General features: G+C 38.4%; 1 protein-coding gene across 1 annotated transcript in view; it reads left to right on the forward strand.

Annotated features, from left to right (window-relative positions):
* The first annotated feature begins 685 nt into the window (after positions 1-685).
* cntln (centlein, centrosomal protein) overlaps positions 686-24,665 on the forward strand; it is a 103,403-nt gene continuing 79,423 nt past the window's right edge. Inside the window, exons 1-9 of the mRNA XM_059340319.1 lie at positions 686-1,085; positions 1,366-1,453; positions 5,148-5,236; positions 8,202-8,286; positions 13,210-13,344; positions 14,269-14,448; positions 16,504-16,637; positions 17,771-17,933; positions 19,104-19,343. Coding sequence (XP_059196302.1) covers positions 1,373-1,453; positions 5,148-5,236; positions 8,202-8,286; positions 13,210-13,344; positions 14,269-14,448; positions 16,504-16,637; positions 17,771-17,933; positions 19,104-19,343 — 1,107 coding nt within the window. The 5' untranslated portion in view covers positions 686-1,085; positions 1,366-1,372. The remainder of the gene's footprint in view (positions 1,086-1,365; positions 1,454-5,147; positions 5,237-8,201; positions 8,287-13,209; positions 13,345-14,268; positions 14,449-16,503; positions 16,638-17,770; positions 17,934-19,103; positions 19,344-24,665) is intronic.

Genomic DNA, 24,665 nt, shown 5'->3' on the forward strand with positions numbered 1-24,665 from the left:
TAAAAGTTCAGAAGTATTATTAGCAAAAGTATTAAAAATAAAAGAAGTCAGTATACAGAATGGCTCTTTTAAGAGTCTTACAGTATTGTGGAATATTATATATTTCTGTTTTTGTCACCAATTTTAAATACTTTTCATACTACTAGGTTGATTAGTAGTAATATTTGCATAATACTGCACAGGCCTAGAGGTCTGGAATTTTATGCAGGTGTAACTGAAAAAGTAAGTAGGCTTTGTGGTGAATTTAGCATAAAGCATGCCCTAGTTAATTTATTCAAATATGACCCAGGCCTTTTATAGACAAAGGTAAAAAAAAAAAAAAGATAATAATAATTTTTAAAAAGTGTCTAAAGTGATTTAGTTTATTATTTATTTGATAGCCACATGCTTAATAAGCACATTTTTAGAAATTAAAAGATATTACCTTACTTTCAATGAGCCTCATACATGCATCCTGGCCTCACTGTTCTTCTGTTTTCATTTGGTTATGCCAAATAGGCAAATTAATAAAAAGGATTGGTGTTAAAAGTGCACTATTGTATTGTCCATGTATTTCGGTGTCCTTGTAAAGAGTTTTAGTCACCCTTTTCCTTAATAAGCCGTAATAAAACATAACTGTGTAGAGGACCACTTGGAACAGCTATAAGGACTCCTTTTGGAAACCAGTGCATTCTGATTCGGATCATTCGGCCGTACGTCAACTGCAGCCGTTGTAAAATGACGTGATCGCCGAGGGAGTAGGGACGGAAACGGAAAACAGCGGGCTTGTTTGAAAGCAGGAAAGCGTTCCGGTAGTTATTGACAACGGTGTGATACACTGACAAAGTTTGTTTTGGTTTTGTAGAAAACGTTAAAATGGTATTTTTAATGGGTAATTAAACGCTGCCAATGATATATGCAGGGACGCTGCTCTGACATGACGCGGAAGGCTGTCAATGGCAGACGAGAAACGGAAAATATGAATGTTTACTAAGTGGCTAACGTTAGCTCAGTTAGCTACAGTAGCACTGTATTGTAATAACAAAGTGCTGTGAAGCTTCTCCTACAGTCTTGATACCTGCCGCGGGAGCAAGTTATCGAAACGGGTAAGAGACGATATGTTTAAATGTTTCATAAAAGGCGTCCTGTGTGCTTGACTGTCATCCTGCGAGTATGCTAAAGAAAAACGTTATAAGTTACTTAACGTTAATACTAGCTAACATTAGATAGAAAGTACAAATCACTACTTGCTTCCAAAAAGTGACAGTGTCGCCGATTAAACACAAACGTGCTTACATGCTGATATCTGTACAGTCTTTTTATCCACTCCCACGCGTGTTCAGAGTGTCCAAACTGATCTCAGTTGTTATTTTCCTCCCTTTTCAGTCCCAAAATGTCCTCCAAAGACGACACACGCACCCTTGTTTTGGAGGAACAAGTGAAGAGTTTATCAGAGGAGTTAATGCAATGCCAGGTATGTATGAATGTCTATTAAAAGAGATGCACACATGTGCTGGATTAAGATATCTCCTATGTGAAGTATACAGTATATTAGGAAACACAAGTGGTTAAGGCTTACTTCATGGGAATCTAACAACACGATGATAACAATGTATTGAGTGAACTGATGACAGATCAAGAAAGCAAATGAAGTGTTTACTTTATGTAAGAATACTATTTTGTCATGTGTTTCTAATTTTTACATTAACTTTTATGTTCTACATATGTAAGCTTTACATGAGCCTGATGAGACAAAATGATATGTTGCTCTTACCAGTATAAATAAAGATTAATGATCATATATTTTCATTAGTGGGTGGTCACTCCTACAAACATTAGTGGTTTATTTTGTCAGACTACAGTTGCCAGCACCTCTTGCTTTACTGTACACACTGTGGGCAAAGCTTTTTTTCTCTCTTTTTTGTCATCAATCATCAGACAATGACCACCACTTTCTTTTAAAAATTTTAAAGCATTTCTCATCATAATAACCATTATATGTATCATCAAATAGATGAAGACCAATGATTCACCTCATTTAAATATAATGTGTCACTGTGTAACAACATTGAAAATTAGTATTTCCCAGAGATAACAATGTCTGCTGGAAAGTACATTAGCCAGCTGTTTCTGTTTCACCTCCTCTAAATTTTTTACTGATAAACCATTATGGTTTTGAGGTTTATCACCAGCAGTTCACAGATGAAATGAAAAAGCATTTATATTAAGAGGAAGTTACTTATTATTTCAATATTAGTTCATTTTTACTAAATTGCATCAAGAACATTATAACGGCTTAGCTGTCACTGCTGTTTTTCTATTTATTCAAATACATACAAACATATAGACTCAGGAATTGGTCATGAGCAGATTTGAGAACCTTTCATCTTCAATTTGTGAGTCAGTGATTGAGGGAGGGTGTCCTTGCATACTCACCACCAGGTGGTGCCTAATAACCCAGCATTTCTCACTTTGCATATTCACAGTACCTGCTATACAGGTAGGTCGACAGCTGTGGGGCTCAGCAGATGATGTGTTACATTTGAGTTTTTATTAGACTTATATACCACCTGACACATGGGGCAGGAACATTTGTTTTGGTGCTGTTTGTCTATAAGCAGCCGTGTCTCTGTTTCCTTATTTATCCTGTATATGAAGTCATGTATAAAGTTTGACTTTAACTTTTAAAACTACTTAAAAGAAGTATGACAACATTTGACACCTTCATACCATTGGATGCAAGGCATCCTTCCAAATTAGTATAGCGGTGCAACTCCTAGCATGCCCCCATGTAATCCAAAAAACTGAGTTAATTTGCTTAAAATTTTCTATACTGTGTCTAACTAATCAACCCCTTTAAATGTCACCTGTAACTGTCAAATGCTTATATTGAAGACAGATTTACATTTTAAAGTTAGAATTTCTGAAACAATTTGTTGGAAACCATTTTTATGATTTTTTTTTTCTTGTTTGATTTCTTTCTCATGTGTTTCTAGTGTTGGAGCTACCACTTGCTGGAAATGATACGTTCTCCATTAATTATACATTCAATTGTATCGAACGTACCCAAAGTTTTGAACTTTTTGTTTAAAACAATGTTATTGTTTTATTGTATCTATACTTTATTAATGCAGTGGTGTTCTGTTTTATAATATTTATTCTTTATCTATACAAGGGAAACCCACTTAAACCACTGGACTGTGTTTACAAGTAAAGCAACATTAGAGAAAAATAGAAATAATACTAAAAGCACTAATAATGGCATAACAAATGTGTAGGCCTACAAGGTAGGTGAATCATTTAAAAATAGTAATAATATTGTTAATTACAATTAAAATTTTTACAAAAGTGTTCAGTGACCTTTCTGCATGGGTTGTTAATAAAATATAAAATAAAAATCATCCTATTACTTGTGCCTAGGGCTTATGTTTTTTGTTGTTGGTGTATCGAAAAAGTATTTTTTAAAAATATATTATTCTTGTATGGTGATAACCTGAGATGGGGCAAGTAAGGTAATTTGTATAATTCAAGAGGTGTGCTCACCTAAAAACCAAACAAAATGCACAACTGTTTTATTTATTAGTAGGCCGCTGTCCTACAAACACACAGAAGCAAATACAAGCACCTTTACACTCTAACATCTGTGTTTAAATGTTTTTTTCAGTTGTAAAGCTCAACATTAATATGCTACTGGTTTACCAGTGTCACTTCAGACCATTCCTGCTGCCCTACGCTGAACATTGAAGCCATCCTTGGTGGTCTTGTCTTGAGTAGAACATCAGTGATTCTGTCTGTCTAATATGAACCTTTAGTTGTGCAGTGTACCATTTAAATAGTGGCATTTGAATACCACTGATGTCTTAAGTCTCTGGCAAGATGTACTTCAGGACAGCCATTAACTACAAAGTCTCATCTGTCGGCCAGCAAATGTTCCTACTAGAGCATGCTAATTTTATTAATATGTGGCTGAATTCCAGTAGCTTTCTTTGGTATGTTTAGCCCATGGTATTTCAGTGTCTAGATGATAAATGAATAATTCAGCCATCATCAAACACACATTCAATGCATCTTTAAGCACACATATGGCAGAGGAGAGATCCTGATGAGGGTCCTGACTGAACACTTGTCTGTGGAACAGCTAATGGCAGCCAAAGGCCAGGCAGACGGAGACCACCTATTTCAAGTCAACCACACTGCTTAATTTCATCGTTAGCTGCATTGCAGGGCTGATTTGGTGAGATCTCTATCCTCATTCACCATGCTCCCATTCTGTACACACACACACACACACACACAGACATGCACACAGATGCATACAGAGACAGAGATCTACAGTCCTTCCACTTATGTGTTCAGCTCATGGTCTTATCAAGGTCTGCTTCTGCCATTTTAGTAAATAATTGATTAGACACTTTTGAAAAGGGGGTTAAAATTCATGTACTAATTGGAGACCAGTAGATTCCAGTGGGAGGGATGACTTTTATCTTATGATGATGTGAACATAATTTATCAGATAATTTTATATTAAGTCGATTTGGTATAATTCTGTCTTTTAATGTCAGAAAATGTAGTTTTTAGATGTCCCTCATTAAATGTAATGTAGCTTAAAAATGTTTGAAAAAAACAGCGAGACAATTTGAATTGGAAATGTGTCAGGGGCTGGCTGGGTTTTTCTACTTGAAGATGACTCTCTCTGTCATCAGTTTTGAGTTTCTTTGGGGCTAGTTACTTTGGAGCTGTAGTGGAAAACATATCCGAGCGCAATTGATTAATAAAGCAAATGCAAGCTCGACTGCTGTGTTTTGATTTGGATCCCAGCTCCCCCAAGTCATAAATAGTGCATAATGACAAGTGTCAATGCTGGCTCCCCTTGAGTCGAAGGTCACATATCAGCGATGAAAATCCCTGTTAAGAGAGGCTCATGATTAGAGAGGGCAGGCCAGATCAAAAACTATTTTGTACAAGATATTTAAATTATTGATTTGACTACCCTTCTGTCGTATGCTAATGTCACTGAGCATCCTATTTATTTTTTTGTTTTTTAGTGAGAAAAGCGGAGATGTGCGGTGGCTTTAGGCCTCATTGCATTTTTAGATGAATCTATCAAAAGATATTTATCTCAATTAAGAATAACAGCTGTTTACTCGCTGAATCCTTTATTTTCACAGGCAGACAAGGAGTTTGTGTGGTCCCTATGGAAACGCCTGCAAGTGGCAAATCCAGACTTGACCCAGGCTGTCAGTTTGGTGGTTGAGCGGTGAGTAGATTCATCTTTCAAATTGCTACCTGAGAGGCTCAATAGCTGAAAATTCCTTTATCTCACAAGTGAAGAGAAATATGTGTGAAAGTCGTTCAAGGGGTGTTTAAGGCACCTTGGCCATTCTGCTGGGGTTACGACGGAATCTGGTGCAGATGCTGATTTAAGCCTTCTTATCCCCGGTCTAGCAGTTCAACCATGGAAACCCTTTTAATGAAAACACTCCTCCTCCGCCGCACCCATTCTGGACAGTTGAAACACTCCTGCCAAATACTTGTCTTTATCGGATAAATTGTGAGATTGAATATGACCTCCTTTGCAGGGTGGCTAAGCTACACCAAAAACAGTGGCATGGGAACTTTCAGTAAAGAACAGAGGATCAGGCCTTTTCACAGTTGATGCACACTTGGATAAATTGAATGTATTCCTCCTTATTTGGATTTTTTTATTTAATATTTGACTTTAAATGATCTTTGTTGGTTTCACTGCAGTTTGAACACCAGTTGTATTTTCCACTTACATATAGTGCCAGACCGATTCATTGCCCATCTGATATTATCACAGGCATATTGGTATCTATCAATATCGAACGATATGTTGTCCAATAGGCACCAGTACATAACAAAACATATAATGCAGAAAACAATGCTTAGGGTGACTTATATATGATTTAGTTTCTTCATTTAATGGTCAAAAATCAAGTGGTATTGAATAGGGTGGAGGGGAAAATTGATAAAGCATAATATCCTGATATTTTGCATGTCAATATTGTATCAATACAGGGATTCCAAGTATTGGTATTTTATTTTGTAAATTATTAATATTGCAGATACAAATTAGACGTTTTGTTTCCAGAATAATAAAATACATTGATTTTCCAGTCAATTACATTGTGCTGACTTGATGTTTGATTTAATTTTCATTTGAGCTATGTATATTGTAATACAAACAGTTCCGTTTTTTTAGTCGCATGCAGCATTTATGACAACAGTCTGTCTGCTTTATAATCCCATTTCGCTGCAATAAAAGTAAGATAAATATCATTTAAAACAGATGTTGACAAAATGTTCCCTTCGGGTCACGATATTCAGTTAAACAAGGATAATATAATGTGCAATAGCATTAAATATTCTTATTTATTAGTTATCTGTTAAAGAAAGCAGTCTTCTGAGTGCCTTTGCAGATTCACATCATTTTGAAATATATGCTCAATCCATGTAGAAAAGTCTTTTTTCACTTAGCTCACATATTCACTATATTAGCCACCATATCAGTAATCTGTGAACTTTTCCCCTCTTAAATTGATCTCAAAAATCTCATATCGGTCGGGCACTACCTCCAGATGTTCAACGGAATATAAAGCTTTATTCAGTACTTGGACTAGTCTCTACAGACTTTTTACTTCTGATGATTACCTGAGAATGATATTTTCGCTATCATGGGTGCCTCATCACATACATTTTAAAGTCTGTCAGTTGTTAATAGGGTAAAGCACAGTGTAGCAACATGCAGAGAGTTCCTCAGCAACTGTGCCTCTCATTCCTTCTCCACACCCTCTTCAGTTCCTTCATAGCCCCATAGGAAACCCATCAAAGTATGTTGGTCCGCTGAGACTCACTGGGGAACATGCACCCAGAGAGTGTATGTGTATTGTATCACCTGATGCGCAGGAGGATATTGACATGGTAATTGTGTCGACTCCAGTCAAGCGCTGGTGCCCACTGGGAACCGCCATTCAGCCTCCCCTCCCCTTCCTGTGTGGATCTTGTAGAGTGATTGGTTGGTTGCTCAGGACATGATGAACACAGCCCAATATACAAGGAGATGTAGCTAGGCCAGCCTGCGTTCCAGCTCCTCCTGGGACACCGGATACTTATTTCAGTGTCTACCAGGGGAGAGGGCTGATCAGAAGAGGCAAAGAGACGAGAGAAAAGGCCTCACAGATGGGAGGTGTAGAAGGAGATGAGTGGAGGGAATGGGTGGCCCCTGGTGGCCTAAAGCAGTTGAAACAAACAGGTCCCCATATGATGCCTTGTTTTTGTCTCCCTAAAAGTTCATTATGATAAAAGAGGTGTTAGTGGGCTAAAGAGAAAAGTTCAGAGTTTGGTGTAGCAGCATTTCATAACTGATTTTCCTTTTTATTCACATTGATAATACTTTTCTCAAAGGGACAGTTCACCCCAAAATCAAAAATACATATTTTTTCTCTTATATATGGTGCTATTTATCAGTCTAGATTGTTTTGGAGTGAGTTGCTGAGTATTGGAGACATGATAGATGACACTTCGCTTGTGATGCACCAAAATAAAAGTACATTTAAAAAAACTCAAAGGCAACATCTCTTCCCAGAAATCATGACCTGGTTACAGATCATGTTGTGAGCAGTTTCCTGTAGGAACTATTTTCTTCCAAGTATATTTTCTACATGAAACTGCACCACAAACCAAGTGCCATCTAGTTCTATTATATTTAAGAGAAGGCATCCACTCCATGTCATGTCAGTATCTCCAACACTCAGCAACTCACAGCAAAACAACCTAGATTAATAATTAGCACTACAGGTAAGAGAAAAAAACATGATTTTTTTTAAAATTTGGAGTGAAATATCCCTTTAAGGACTATTTTTTATAAATATTGCAAGAAAAAAAAAGAATGCTGTTTGCTTATGTAAAATAAAATCATTATTTTCTAAGTGCAGCAGGTGCACAAGCAATTAGAAATTAATAATAGTAAACTGACATTCTACAAGACTGCTTTTAGGCATAATAACTTTGCATTAGGGTTGGGCTGATGGCTGACAGTCAGTGACCACTCCCCTCATCCCGACATCATGGTGCCAGTTCGGTTGTCATCAGCTTAACCTGCTTTGCATTGTCTAAATATTCTAACCCTATAGCCTCAAGTCACTCAATTGCAGATGACAATGGACACACACCTATTTGTTTTTCTCTTCTCTTTCTTCCAGTGAGAAGCACAAAGCTGAGATCAAGGACAGAAAAGTGTTGGAGATCCTACAGTCCAAAGACTACAAGATACAGGAGCTGGAACAGGTAGGGTCTGGTCCAACAGGCTGAGTGTTAGATCTCAGACACATCAACAGTGGGGGGTGATTCAAGCAGATCTTAAATATTTATTTGACAAATGACAAACTAAAAGCAGAAGCATCCAGTAAACTGGATGCAGTAGGATAATGCAGGGAAACAAGATCTAATCAGATTTTATTCCTAAACTCAATCTGCTTTTTACAAAAGGTAATTTATTTCAGCACTGTGTAGCCCTTAATACAGAATTATAAAAACAAAAAAAAATCATTAGAAAATATGTGTACTTTTAACGAGATACCTTAAACTGCTTCTCTCTCTTACCTGCTTTTTTTGCTCCAACCTTTGAGTAATATTTCTTGGTTTTATGATGGCTAACGATAATGACATCACTAATGTAATTTACTTCAAATCATCATCCCTTCAGTGAAGCATCTGTCAGTCTCCTTCATTAGCGTCCCTCATCCAGAGTCGTGTTCATTCCTAATGAGACTGGCTGTAATGGAGTCATCAACTTGCCAGTGTTTTTTTTTACATTACCCTCCTCAGCCATCTTAACTCTGATCCAGTCAATACAGTAGCTATAGTATTCACTCAAAGGAACAGAAGATATGTGATAACGTCAAACTTTATTTCAGTGTATTATCTTGGCCTTTACTTTAAGGGCAGTGCAAATAGCCAACATAATGCACAGTTTTCCCACAGGTGTCTCTGAAATGCAAACAAAATATCCAATAATGGGACTTCTAAGTACTAAAACAAAGCCCTCTTTATGTGGAATTGTTAGGAATATTCAGTCAGTGTTTAAGTTCAAGGTTTAAAGAAGAATTTAATGTCACTAACCATATGTAATACTCAGTCTGGAGGGGAATAGAATTATGTTCTGATAGTGCTGTGGTGTACATAATAAGAAAATGTACAATAGAAAAGGACAGAAGATGTGTACAAATACATAAAAGTACAAGTAGTTAGTAAACTGAAGTGTTATGAATGAAAACTGCCATCACACATGTAAAGATGTGCCCAGTTTCTTTTTTAAAAAAGTTTAAAAAGTTGTAATAAATAACAATGCATGTAAAAATAATGACTCATGCACTAGCACCCATTACGCCAAGCAACATAAAAAAAAATTCTCAAACTTTTTTGAATAACAACATCTGGATAGGTCAGAATCGGTAAAGCTACAAAAAACAGGCCACTATATAATATGAGAGGACAAACTCACTGTTGAGCATGATTTATGAAATAAGAACATAAGATCAAGTGTGAGACACATGGCAATATTTCTGCTGTAACGTCTGTGCTTTAGTTGCTTCAAATTCACGGTTAAAGGGGAAATACTTTATTTTTAGGTTTTACTTGTATTTTGGCTTTCTGTTAGAACATGTTTAGATGCTTTACTGTTCAAAAAACTCATTATTATTCCCAAACTGTTTGTCTGACTATACGGGTGCATCTCAATACATTAGAATTTCATGGAAAAGTCAATTTTCCATAGTTCAAGTCAAATAGCCCCAACCAAGTATTGAGTGCATATAGATGGACATACTTATCAGAGGCCAACATTTCCATAAACATACTTTTTTAAAATTGGTCTTTTGTAATATAATTTTTTTTTTGAAGACACTGAATTTTAGGACCTCATTAAATATAAGCCATAATCATTATAATTGGTCGAAATTAAATAAATTAAGAGATGAAATGTTTCATTCTATGTGAACTGGATCTATATAATGTGTTATTTACACTTTTTGAATTGAATTACAGACATAAACTTTTCTATGATATTATAATTTATTGAGATGCAGTTTTAGCGCCTGCCTCCCCTCTCAAAAAAGCCCAGTCTGCTCTTTCTAGGTGTCTCTGCACTGTCATTGCAGCCGGGGAATGACTGTAACAGCACTTACTACCTATATATAGTCATGACTCCACAATCTAACAACAGTCCTGAATGCTGATTTAAAGGTACAGTTTCTGAAGACAAGGAGGTCTCACTTTTTACAATATGGGACCTTTAATTTATAACCCACCAAGTTTGAAGCCACTATAGCAATAATATACCGGGCTTGAAAGTAAAAAGTGTGTTCTGTTTATTTTGTCTCTATTGGGAATGCTACACATGATAACATTTAATTCAATGCCACATCAGAAATGAAATACTCTCTTTTTAACATTCTATAAGGGTCCACTCAAAAAGGCTTCCATCTCAGGGAAGTCTGCTTAATTTTAGCATGGCTTGAGTGAGCTGAAAATGTTATTGATCTGCGAAAATGTTACTGTTCATTCAGAGCTTAAACTACAGGCTGGCAGCCAGATAACTTACCACAGCTAATTATATAAAAAAAAAACACACATTCTTCATCTTTTTCTGCCAACCTTACCATTTCCTTCATCCAAACACATTTGCCTAACAAACCCTATGCAGTAAAAGTTATAATTGAGAGATTCATTCATTACTCAATGTATTCTCAATTCAATCTGAATAGAAAAGCCACCAAAATAAATCCTTCTGTTTTCATACCAGCATGCTTCTGTTTTCTTTGCGTTTGGAAAGTGTCTCTCCTCTTCAAACTGTTGGTAATGAAATTACAGGCTATTTGAGAATCTCATTATGAGCATTGGGCTCTGTGCTGTGTCATTCGGCCCTCTAACAGTCATCATCTCGTATGCAGTCTTGAGCCATACACACCCAAATAGTGAATAATTGGTTTCTCCTCTTTTTTTTGAGATGTGATGGTCCACTGAGTCCACATAGGATCTTACACTCCTCTTAATATCTCCACTCTCCAACTTTGATGATGTTTTTTTTTCTTCTTTAGTCTTCTTTCTTCTTCCACCGCTTTCTCTACATACTTTCCCTCGCTACTCCTTTCCATTTTTGTAACATAATTAGCTTTCATTTTTGAACTGCACTGGGAATTTTCAAATGCTAATCTTTCTGTCCTAGACCTCTTAACTTGGCAGAATCCCCCTTTTTTTCTCCTCTATCAATTGAACACTACTGGGGTTCAAATTGTTCTTGCCTACCTCATTATCAACGTTTGAATTTATTTTCTGCTCTCCAGTATAAATCTCTATTAAAGCCCCTCTGTTCTTAGCACGGCAAGCTAGAAGTAGCGAGGAACGCTAAATCCACTATCTGGATATATCTGAGCGATTTCCCTCAACATGGCAATTAATTGCATCCCAGAGCACAGTGTTATTTGAGAGGAGGGTGTACCCACAGAAGGCTGTGGATTACCAGCCATTGCCAAACCCCAGCTGATGCGGTGTTAAGAGGCCAGTCTCCTCCTATTAACGGCACAAAGGCTGCCAAAAAACATGAAGAACATATACCAGCATCAAAATTGGGTGGTCATTAAAAATCACAGAACAATTTCTACTGCCCTCTGGTTTGATGAACGAGTCTATAAATTGATCATCATGGAGCTTTATGATCATTTGTAACTCACAATAGTAACATCCTAATAGTGTGTGGTTACCTTCTGGTTAAAGCAAGCAGTATCCGCTGTGGCTGAAAAATGAAGCCATTGCAGAAGGGCCAAAAACTGCAATTCCTTGAATGACCACTTGAGGCTGTTGCAAAAAGCAGATCAGCCCCCATGTTAAAATAGCCAACTTTATAGAAAGCAAACAAAATTATTTTTGTAGGCTAAACCGGAAGTAGCATCACCATGGGGTTTATTGAGAATTCACCTGTGGGATTTTTGCATTGGATTTTGGATCATTGCAGAAAATAAGCTCTGTGGCAAACACAAGTTTCTGTTGCTTACGCGTTTTTTTCAGCAGGATAATCTTCACAGATGAACATCGTTTTAATAATGTTTGAAGCGTTAATGCAGCCGACAAAAGTAAAAAGCTAAAGTTTTGCTATAGTGAACTACACCGCAGTCGCATGACTTGAACACCACAGCCGTTATGCTTCAGGCGGTCTCAGACAAGCTAACCAGTGGTTTTGACAAGCTAGCGAAACCATGGCCTAATAAATTGTTTATCAACATAATTTACAATCTCCAAAAATTAAACTATTTACTAATGTCTTTTATGTTGTCCAACAAAGCGCCATCTCTTAAGCTTTGTGTTAACCATAGACCTTATTTCAGGCATCTAATCAAAAACCCATTCAAAATCCTCATTTAGTTTGAGAGGATAGACCCCAGGGAGCTGAAATGCTAATTTACTTCCCGGGCTTAAGAACTCATTCCTGTGGCGTCGTATAGCAGAAACAGGGTTAGGTTTGAGGGACATGTTGTGTCGCCACAAGTGCCATGTTCAACTAACCAGGCCATGCCTGAGTCTGGTCCGTGGTGAAACTCCCACACAGACAGCAAAGGACAAGACAGAAGCAGAACATCTATAAATTACAGCAAAATGTGTCTCAGCATAGTTGTTTTCTGTTCATTCAGCTTAGCTGCTGTGAAAAAACATAAAGGCCCTGTGCCCATTTCTTATAATATTTGGGAAAACCCTGCTGTTTATTCTGGCATATGTTAATCTATTTATTTATTTAAACATACTTTGGGGTTTGGGAATGATAGTTGGACGAAACAAGACATTTACTGACGTTGCCTTGGGCCCTAGGAGATTGTTTTTCATTGTTTTCTGATGCTTAATCGATATAACTATTAATCAAATTCATCAAGAATTGTTAGAATAATCAATTATAAAAATAAGCATTAGTTGCAGCACTATTTCTGTTGGAACACACTAAAGGTTAAAAAATAATTTCAGAATTTGTTATTTCTACAGATTTTAAGCATCAGGTTGTAATGCCCAGTAATATTGGCTTTATGATGTCCAGACCCTGGTCAAGACACAATCCAGATCCTATTTTTAAGAGTTTTCCAAGACTTAAATCCATAATGTAACTTCTCTCTTCTCTTTTTTTCTGTTTTGCTCAATGTCTTTTTTCTATCTCGCTGTCTGCCACAGAAAGTGACAGGGCAGCAGCAGGAGATTAACAACTTGGTACAGAGGAGGACGACGGTGGACGAGGAGAGTGCACTAATGAAGAAGGAGCTGACAGCTCTGCGTGAACAACTGGTCAATAACAGTCAGGAACTTAAGGTTGGTGGAACAAATTTTCAGTGGCAGTCTGGAGCCTCAGAGTCGAAAAGTCTCTTCTGTGTGGCACTGAACACGACAAGTCCCCTGTGGTTATAGCCACAGGCATTTGAATCATTGAGAAGAGAAAGAGGATTGCTCTGCCCTCCTGAACACAATCTTGATGTCTCTGTGTCTTCTCTCGCTTTTCACCCTTGCTCTGTCTCACCCTTTCTTGCTCTAAGCTTTCTTCCTTGCTACTGACAACAGAGAATACTTAACAGCTGGAAAGTGTGTGTGAGTGTGTGTGTGTGTGAGAGGGAGCAAGGAAAGCAGGTTGTTAACTTGCAGATAAATACTTAATGACTGCTTCAGTGGGGGAAAGTGAAGAGTGTGCATGTGATGGTGTGGCTTCTTCCTAATTATGCTTAGTTGGGACCTGGCCATGATTAATTGATAAAGGAATGGTCCTTACACAGTCCTGGTGAGGTCTCATGGCGAGAAATTGTGGGGGACAGCATCAAAGGAGACCTAGGTTGAGTCTAATGGGTCTTGCAGCAAGCACCATTCTCATTAGGAGCCTGTCATTAAAGCCGACACACTGGCCCCTGTACCTGCATGAGCCCGGCTCTTGCGGCACGGCTCGGCCCACACCAGCCAACATCTGGCCGCGTGGGTCCAGTCATAGAGCACAGGTGACCTTGGCCAATCAGCGGCCCATGCAGGGGGTTCGGGCAGCAAAGCCGGTCCACTGTTTACATATTCATTTCAGCCTCAACCCCATGGCTCGCTCCTCTTTTTGTACTTCTCCGTCTTTCTTTTTTTTTTTTCATTTTCTCAGTTTGAATCACTACTTTTTCTATTTCTCTCCTTCCGTCACCGTTGTTTATTTGGCCCTCATGACCCCCCACTCTCCTCCTTACACACACACACACCTCTCTTATTCAGGAAATGAAGACGGAGTGTAGGAAGAAAGAGGAGGAGAAGCGGCAGGTGGTGCAGGCTCTAGAGGAGGAGAAAGAGGGATTAACTTCCCGCTGGGCCGCCCTGCGAGCTGACCTGGAGGAGAAAGAGAGGCAGGCCAGCAGCCAACGAGACCAGAGGGATGCAGCACAGGCCAGAGTCAAGGTATGAACACGGGGACAAGTCTATTCAGACACACACTCAAAGTTGTGTTGGAGGGCCCCGTCCTCTAGCTTTCCCTTTCTTCTGTACACCTTGAACTCTCTGATCCCTCATACCCTTTCCTCCTCAGCATGCGAATATAAAAAGCTCTCTGTAGCAAAGCACACAATTTAAATATGCAGGGACTATATTCAAAGGAAGGAAAAATTATGATTCAACATGGGCGAGACAGATCTTCCTTAGTCGAGGTAAAAAATGAATTGAGCTGGCCCTCGCTGAAAGGATTTTTTGTGAAGTCATTTGCTTGCGTGGGTGCAAGAGTTTGTAGTTGTTGTGAGTCATTCAGAATCTGTCCATTGCTCCTGGTATTGATATCAATCAATCAATCTTTCCCTTTTCTGTTGACATGAGATGTACATTGATTAGACAGTACCAGCAGTGTTGCTTTTCAAACATTCAGCCAATCAAATCACAGGCAGAGTCCTGGGGTGTTTTGATTTGAACCTGCCGCCTTTTACCATCCTCTCATCTGCCTGTCAATATTAGAGTCTCAGGACATGGGAGCAGCAGAAGAGCCTTACATGCCTCCCCTTCTTTCTTAAAGACCAATCGTTATGAAACATATTGCTACGCTAGTCAAATGGAGTCAGACAGAAAGTCTTGAATAAGTCAGGGCTGCAGAGTAATTACACTTGGACAGGATGGACCCCAGCAACTAGTCTATGCACATCCATCACCGCCTAAGACACCCCACCTGTTCCTCATTTTTTGTATCATACATTGATTTGAGAGATGGAGATGGAGAACATGGGGTGTGTGGTGGATACATCATGCCAATTTGTTTTACATAGCAAAGATTTGTCCAGGAATTTATAATTTAATCCAGTGCATGCATAGATAAATTTCACCTACGTACAAGGGTGGACAAATTAAAAGAAACGCAGTGTGATAGCCCTAAGGCTAATGTACATTTAGTGATCATTCCTGTTAGTTTCACTTATTTAAACACTTAATAAAGTACCTTATTGACTGTACAAAGTTAATCAAATCTACACATTGTGAGTTTTCCTGCAGTGTAACCATAGAATATGGTAACTCTGCAGGAAAACTGCAGGAAAAAGGTGTTTTTTACTTATCATGTATAGACACCAAACAAACGGGATGAATTTTTTACCCACAAGTATTATGGCATCTTTTTGTGTCTGTAATTGCTGAAGACTAATTAATTTTGCATATGGTTAACTGTGGCCCACGTGAAATCCTTTTTAATTACATTTAATCTGTCAAGGTTTGGGGACCTTTGTGTGTTTGATGCTGTGCACACGGCCCTGCTGTAATGGTTTCTTCTTATTAAGAAAAAGCTGTCACTAACACCTTGTCTACACCTGCTGCACAGCGAAAGCAGCACAGTAGCAGCAGCTGCACTATGTCTGTGTTTCCACTGGATCTGTTCAGGATCTGTACATCAGTCAGTGCACTTGCATGTCACATGTAAATCAGAAGTAAATAGATTTGGAGCCTAAAAAGATGCCTTCAGTTGCTTTTTCAAGCTTAAAGCGTGACAGAAATGTGAGCTGGTAAACGGCCAGTGTGGGCAGCTGTATGAATTAAAACTGAGGAGTAACCATAAAATGAATGTAAGGTCAATAGAAAAACATGGCTGAACATGTGCAGTTTGGACAGCCAGTATCAGATAGGGGTTGTTTGATACAACAATTACACTTTATCACATTATGAATTGAAACCTCTCTGATTCCACTGCAGAGTAACCAAAATCTTGTCAGTGCTACCTTTACATGACATCATTCTCAATTACTGCAAACACACAGGGCCCTATTGATGCATTTCCACCGCATGGTGCAACATCTTTTCTGTTTTTCTATTAGCAAAAGTTGTGTCTAGCAGCTGTTATCTTGTATTTTTTTAGTACAACCTCAGTTAAGGTTCCTAGTGAGCTGAGCCTATACTAGAAGGTGGAGTTAAATTGCTGCAGACCACTGATAGGCCAGAAAGATTTGTCAGTAAAAACAGAAATAAACTGTTGATACTCTTCTACAGGAGTTGGAGGAGGAGCTACACAATGCTTGGCAGGAGCTGTCCAGCTTGCAGAGCAACAGTAGCAGTCGAACAGCTCAGCTTTCTTCAAAAGAGAGGGAGGTGGCAACAAAAGAGGGGCAACTCAGTCAACTTCGGTGAGCCCTTCTGACTTAACCATCACCCAATACACCTCAATGGCTGTTTTCTTGTAACAAACACACCTGAATTTGTTCTATTTATTGTTAATTTCATGAGTTAAGGGAAGAATGTATCTGCCCGCTATACATTACATCACATAGCTTACCATGTAGAGCAGTTAGTATATTGCTCTCTACACTGTGAAGCTTGGGGGTGACACAGATTTCTTCCGCTCTGGCTCACCTAAAGCCACTTGATAAGCCCTGCATAGTGGATGTGCTTTAAAAGAAGGAGGAAAGGGAAACAGGGCAGGCTTTGGCTAAGCTTTAGTCGATATGATAAAAACTGTGAGAACCGTAGGAGCCTTAGAGGTAATCTCAACCTTTTTTAACTACTTTTCTGTTTTAATGCCAGAGGCACTCTGACATGTCAGTCACATCAAGACTAGAGACCATTCTTTAGCTTGGTGAATAAAGATATCTTCATAAGTTAGAGAAGCACTTTCTGGTCATTCCTTGGGACGCAAAACAAAGATCAGAAATCAGATTTGATGCTGACATTGCTATGTTGAGGGAAATTTAGGCCTTGCGGACTAAAGAAAAATCTAATGAAGTGATAATTGTCCTGGTTTCATTATAATACTGCAATTTATGTTTTAGTGTTATGATTATTTATTTTATTAACTGCACCTATAGTTTGTAGTAATATTACAATTTGATTATAAGAATCTAAGAAAAGCAATAATTCAATTTCCTTATGTAAAAGTTCACTGCGCTCCTCACACACTTTTAGATATGTTTTTTTTTTAAAAGCTTTAATAGAATTGTATAATTCAGTTAATATTCAACCCATTGACGCCTAAAACTTCCTGTAAAACCTCTGGGCGATTTTAAAATAAGCCCCTAAAACCTGAAGTTTTTCTGGAAATTCAACAAACGTGTCAACGCTTCTACTAAATGATAGATTTTTCAGCCTCTGTATCAGATAGAAATCAAATTCAAAAAGTATTTGAGAGCTTATACAAATACTACAAAACGACGTATCCGCTTTCCAGGCTTCAATGGGTTAGGAGTGGCAATCCTGCTCTATCTGTACAAATAGACAATATTTCACACAGTGAATTTGTATAACATGTTGCGTGTGTGTGTAGTGGTGAGTTTGCAGAGATGCAGACCCTGTACAGACAGAGCACAGAGCACGCAGCAGAGCAGAGCCATCTGATCAAGCAACTGGAAGGACTCAACCTCGACACTCAGAGAGTCCTGAGGAACCAAGAAGAGGCACATACTGCTGACACCACGTCCTATCAGAGGGTACACACATACACACATGCCAAACCTCACACTCATCATTATTATAACCACTTTATTGCACTCCACTCAGTCCTCACCCGCTGTGGTGATTTATTTCCAAGCTAGCTGGAACCTACAATTATTTGACTGGTGCCAGAAAAAAAGGACTTTTCTCACCGTATCCTCTTACTGTGAATGGGTTCTCAACCTACCACCCCTCTGTGTGATGCCTGAAACACTGTGTTTTACCCAGAACTACACAGGGAGTGGCACTGGGAGCCATTTGGGGCCGTTATGAATCATAAAACATGGATTTTAAGAACTTTTGGTCACTCTTTGTGTAATGTTTTCTTTCCATTTTTTCTTTTCATCTTTACTTACAGTGGCTTGCAAAAGTATTCATACCCCTTGATGTTTCACCCTTTTGTTGCTTTTACACATGAAATCATGGTCAATTTAATTTGTCCTTTTTAAAAGAATTTGCAAAAAAAACTCTTTAATATCAAAGTGAAAATAGGTTTTTACAAAATAGTATCAATTAATTAGAAATATATAAGGTAAAATAAATTATTGCATATGTATTCATACCCTTTAAAGTAACTGACCTATTTCAACAAAGTTCCAGCTACTTGATGCAGCAGTGTCACAGTTAGTGAAATGGAGATCACTTGAGTACAGTTGATGTGTGTCAAGTGATCGTAGTATAAAAACATCTGTTTCTGAGAGCTCCAGTCTCTGGTTCATCACTATTCCTGCTACAATTGCAACATGAAGACAAAAGAACACTCCTCGCAACTCAGAGAAAAGATCATTGAAAAGTATAAGTCAAGAGATGGCTACAAAGAAATGTCCAGCTCACTGGACATCCCAAAGTGTTCAGTTAAACCATCATTAAGAAATGGAAGCAGTATGGAAATTGTTTAAATCTCCCTAGAGCTGGCCGTCCTCACAAACTGAGTACCACTGTAGATGATCTAAGCATATGTCTTTCTACTTATGGTAATGAGAAACCATCCCCATATGAAAACATATATCAGTCTTCGTGACACCCATTCTCATGTCTGATTTTTGTCTCATCCTTCTCCATTTGACATTCCATCACTGGTTGATTTGACCCATTCCCTTCCTTCTTCACCTCTCCTCCCGCCCTGCTTTTCCAACAATTTTGGTCCTATTTATTTTTATTGACAGCTGTACAAGGAGTTGAGTCAGTGCTACCAGGCCCTCGTGTCTAGTGAGGCCAATCTCCGTCAAAGTCACCAGAATCTCAGCAGCCAGCTGACCCAGAAAGAACAACTCATCCTGGACCTCCAGGCCCAGCTACAGCAGCAGCAGCAGGAACTGACGCAACTGCAGCAGCAACTGCAGCAGCAAACACAGGCTCAGCAAACAGCGCTTTACCCTTCACCAAGCAGACAAACCAACTTTAAGGTAAGCAACCGTCTTCACTATTTCCCCCACAGAGGGCCTGTCTTTTTAGAGTTGAAAGTGCATCACACCTCCAGGCTAAAAAAATGTTTTCTATGATGCTTGCTCTGCTGTAGAAGTTGTTGAACTTATATAAACATATATTATATTTATGCATCCATGTGGGTATGGTCAACAAACTGTGATTATTATGATTCCCTGCATAATGCATCTATGCTTTTTCTTACATAACACACACATCATATTACGATTCTTCTCTCAATCACCTGTCTGGAGCTTGTGTCTAATTGTCCTAAGGTACAGAGACAGGACTGTGTGGGCGGATTAGTAGGCACAGTAATGACTGACAAGCCCCAGCATGGCCTGCGGTGGTGGTCTTTAACTGAGAATAACTCCCTTAATATCGCTCTAGTTCACCCTTGATCTATCCATCTCTCTTAGCACTAGCATCTTTCATGTCAGCTATTTGATCTTCTCCAGCTCTCTGTCCTGGGTACACATGCACTTTCTGACTTACTTACTTTATCTATCTTCTTTCTATCCTCCCACCCAAGTACCTGGAAGTCCTTTTAAAACACTCCTGTCAGATATCAGGGATAGATAAGAGGTGGAGAGAGGTGGTTTAATTGGAGCCCAGTTATGTTCTTGAAGATGATATTGGAGTTACAGTTGTACATCTGTCAGTCAGCGGGGGTTTGGCTCTAGCTCGCTACCTTTGAACTGTCACCCCAAGGCGATGGATGCTCCAGTATCAAGTTAATGCTGCAGCCACATTTTAAGTGGACTTTAACAACTCTTAATGATATGGCGGTGTTTCTAGGACCACACAGTGTCAAAGACGAGAATAGTAACAGGTATCTATATCTTGTACTCTTCAGCCACACAACCTCATTCTATCAACATTGTAGGGCGCTGCACTTGTTGTTATAATGAGTTGCTCAATCCGTTCTGCGGTATGACTTTCACTTCAGTTTAAACTCTCTTACTGCAGATAACACAACTCTGCAGCTGTTGCTCCAGAACATATTATTTGTGAAGCAGTTGAGTAATTTCTGTGCCTCCACAGACTATAATTGTTTAATTTGATTGGTTGATATTTTCTGACAGTGCTGCCCCCAGACTGGAAGTTAAAAGATATCAGCTGAAATGTTAAGTGAGTTACAATCGCCCTGTCTCACTTAACCCCGTTAATTTAACCAGCGGTGAAATATAAATGGATCATTTAGTCAGTAATTAAATACAGTACTGCAGTGTTCCCCCAGTAATTAATACTACGTTTAGAGAAGATGCAGTTAGGGCTGCGTATGTGTGCAGTGTGGTCATGCATATGTGCATGCATGCATGTATGAACGGTCTATATACAAGTGTATATATACAATTCATCACGCTCAACCTGCACTCCACCCTGTGTCTCTTTCTCACCCAGGTCAAAGTGAAAAAAAAAAAACACATTACCAGTGCCGAGGTGTGATTACAGAAATACCGTGTATATAACCTTTGCTAGGAATTAATATGAACTTTTGTTTACGGAACACATGTAGCTGCTGTCTGGCTGATTTGTTTCTTTAACTTTCTTACCTACTGACATCAAAGTGAACAGATCAGGTATCCCAAGGTATAGCACTCAGTCAGGAGGGCTTTCTGTTTCCCACTCTGTAATTTCACTGACAGGTTGTGCGTATGTGTGTCTGCGTAGGTGCGTGTTTGACTAGAGGTGTGTGTATCCAAGCACATAATCGCAAATTCTGTAACAACTTCCTCCCGAACACCTGTTAAATTCTAATGCTCAGGTTGTTAAGGCAGATTTGATTTTAATTTTAAATGTTTTGGTGGAAGTTACCATCGGAGGTGATCAAAGTACTGATCGCAACGGGAGCACAGGGGGGAGATGCAGCGCTCATTTGAATATGGACCAGAGCGACGGCTTTGAACACCCCTCCCGCAGTGGTTTTTGGGGGGGTGAGCCGGAATAAAGGAGGAGGGTGGGTGAGAGGAATAACACCCATTGTGTGTTATACTTCCATGCTGTGCACAAAGATTGACTGTCTGTTCTCTTCTGTCTTATGTCAAGTTAACTCTTTGCAGGAAGCTTAAAAAAGGCTTAAAGATGTTGAGACTAACAGTAACAGTTCTGCTTGCTGTCAGTTAATATTCTTCATGCTATGGTTTTAGATACTGTTACCTTCTATGTCAATTAACCTGCAGGGTCAGCACTAGGTTAAAATGTTGCTGTATGTTGTACAGCTGTACAGATGTTGTTGTATGTTGCTTTTCTTTTTTTACAGTATTGTTTCAGCTCCACATAGAAAACATATTATTCTTGTACGTAGCTGGTACCTAATGATCCTTTTTATTCTTAGTTAAAAGTATATGTTAAATATTCACATTAAAGTGTCTAAAAATGAGACCCATATAAAATATTTTGTTGAGTTAATTACAGTATCCTGTTTCCAACAATATTTGAACCCGAAAAAAAACATTTTTATTCACAGCAACGGTGTGGTTCATTTGGTTGCCTGTCAATCATTTATATAGCCATATACCAAAGTTATATGCATACATCTAATTGTTTTGATTGAGAAAACTGAAGTGGCAGAAATTACATAGTGTGTGTTTATTTTGTTCTAATGATTTATCATTTAGTGTAAATATACCAGAAAAATATTGAAACATTTCAGTTACAGTTTGCCTGAGAAAACACTGAAAAAAATCAGTTTAAAAACATTTTAAACGAAGAAAAGAGAAGCTGGAACCATAATGTGTTTGTTTTTCCCCCTCATGAATATCTTATAACAATTAATTGATCGTCAAAATGGCTGTCAGCAAATGGACTAATTGTTTCAGCAATAATTGCAGTGTCTTTGCAGAAGTGTTCTGTATTGTGTATGTGTCTCTGTGTGTGCACTGAAAACAGTGCGATATCTCCATAATGTCAGACTGGAAATGGCCTCATGCCCTGATCTTCTAGCTGTAGGGCCTGGCCGATCATCAGGCACCTGGGTGACCCCCACGCACCATGAGATGCAGCCTGGACAAACTGCCAGGTTAGGGAGGTTTGGGTTGCCAGGTTGGGTGGTCACCATCACAATCTTGAGGCAGGGAAGAGAGTCCTCATTAGTGGACAAAAAAATAGCTAGAGTGAACATTTAATCATTTGCAACTATCTCCCTAACTGCATCATTGTATTTATAGTAGTTTGGTGTTTGGCTATTGTCAGAGCTGTGCGGTGATTAAAGACCAACATTAAAATCCATAGCAGACCTCAGGCTTTCTGGAACCTTCACCACACTAAATGAGTGGTAAGATGTTAATTGTGTGGGCAGTCATTCAAAGCACTGGTTATTCTCTCATCAGCATTGGAAAGAGAAAATTAGGCATGTTCATTAACTCCAGAAAAGTTTCATATGAATATTAAAAAAGGAGCCCTACGTCTTTTTAAATGTTTACTTTTTTCATGTAAAATCTGACTTTTTTGCTGAGAACATTTTGACAAATCACAGTAGGAAAAGTAGAGGTAAATAATACAATAATGATGAATGAATAACATGTACCTGCTTCAGTGTCAGGGTCCTGGAATTGTGCATGCAGGCTCACTGGAACAGAATAATCATTGATGTTAGGAGTAACACCTTTGCTATTCCTGCTATAATTCCTATTTTTTATTCCTATTTTCACACAGTTAAATACTAAATTTTTTGTAGATACGACTTAAAACCACTTACTAAAGCTTTCCTTTAAGAGTGGAGTTATCATGCAGCTGCACCTACGTTCACATTTGAATGCAGATTTAGCATACGTTACACGAAATGTTATTAACACACAAGTCCCTCATTTGGGTTTTATAGACTGAACCTTAAGCACGGAAGCAATATTTCCCAGGGTGACCAGCCTTTTTTTCTCCCTTTTCTTATTAATGGAAAGAAGCCCACATGCTGCATCTCCCATAGCTTGTTGAGATGGATTTTAACATCTGCTTCTGGCTTGTTATTTATGTTAGCCAATCTAAACGCTTTTAGATGTATAATTAAAGTGCTAGTTACACACACGCATGTGCAAATAAATACATCCACTATTTTGAGGGGTCACGTTTGCCTCAGGTGAGGCGTCTTTTCTTTTCTTTTGATCATCATCATCATTAATAGTAGCCATGAAGAGAAAATGATGAAGCCTTAATGCTGCAAAGAAACATGGAAATATTTGTTTTCAACCAAGAGCTCAGCAAACAGAATGGAGTCAGCCAGAGGGTTCTCTTGTGTATGTTTATGTACACAGTACAGTACAGAACAGAGTAAGGATAGGCTACTTTCAGTCTTCTCCGCTGAGATGATGGAAAGCTTGTTCAGATATTCTTGAATTGTTTTTCACATGGGTCTTGTTTTGACTCTGGCTGCTCTTCAGTTTTTTCCCATCTGGAGCGGCACTCCTTTAGCTTAACTGTCAAGACCTCCCTAGGAGTCTGTTAAAAATGTAGTGCAACCTGCTGCTTGTATTTACATATGCCTTCTTTCTTCAGACACGTCAGTCATCCTTTCCATATTAAAGCATTGTGTAAAGGTTATAAAGTCAAATAATGCTTAAAGGTATAATATGTATCTTTTCCGCTTTAAAATCTAGCACAACAGTTCTGTGCTTACATTATCCCAAATATGTTATATATAATAAATAATGAATATTGACACCCTCTTAATAATGGCCCAAGTCAGAGGTGGCCAGCATCAGGAGATGATTAAGGCAAAAAACAACAACATTTTTCTCAAAAAAAAACATTTTTTTTGGAAGGTGAAATATAATATTTTCCTAAATTTTTAATCCGAAATTCTTAAATTTTCAATCAAGGTCATTTACTTTACTTTCTTTTTATTACATTTGGTCACATGTTAATGGCGTCATTTCCCCTTTTGTGAATGAATCAGTGTTGTAGTTTTTCTGACACAAGCTGTTTTCAGTTGAATTTTTATGCAGTTTTAGGCCACATTTCTCTGATACACTTTATATAATTTTACATTTTTACTGTATATTTTAACCAGATGAAGAATTTTAGTCATCTGACATTTTGATCTTAAATTATAAGAAAAAACAAGCTGAAGCGAAACACTGATTTTTAACATGAAACTTTATTTATTCAGTGTTTATTACTGTTGTAATCACCTGGTCCGTTTGTGTTGGAGAGGGGGAGACCTAAGCAGATAATCCAGTAAAAAAACACCTGAATGATGAACAATGAAGGAATGCTGACGGGAATAAACTGACTGCAATGATCGGAATGGTGGTGAAGACAACAACTCCCATCATCCTACGCTACTTTATGATGTCACCAAATTCTGT

This window comes from Centropristis striata, chromosome 1 (assembly GCF_030273125.1).
Source record: "Centropristis striata isolate RG_2023a ecotype Rhode Island chromosome 1, C.striata_1.0, whole genome shotgun sequence".
NCBI classification, from domain to species: Eukaryota; Metazoa; Chordata; class Actinopteri; order Perciformes; family Serranidae; genus Centropristis; species Centropristis striata.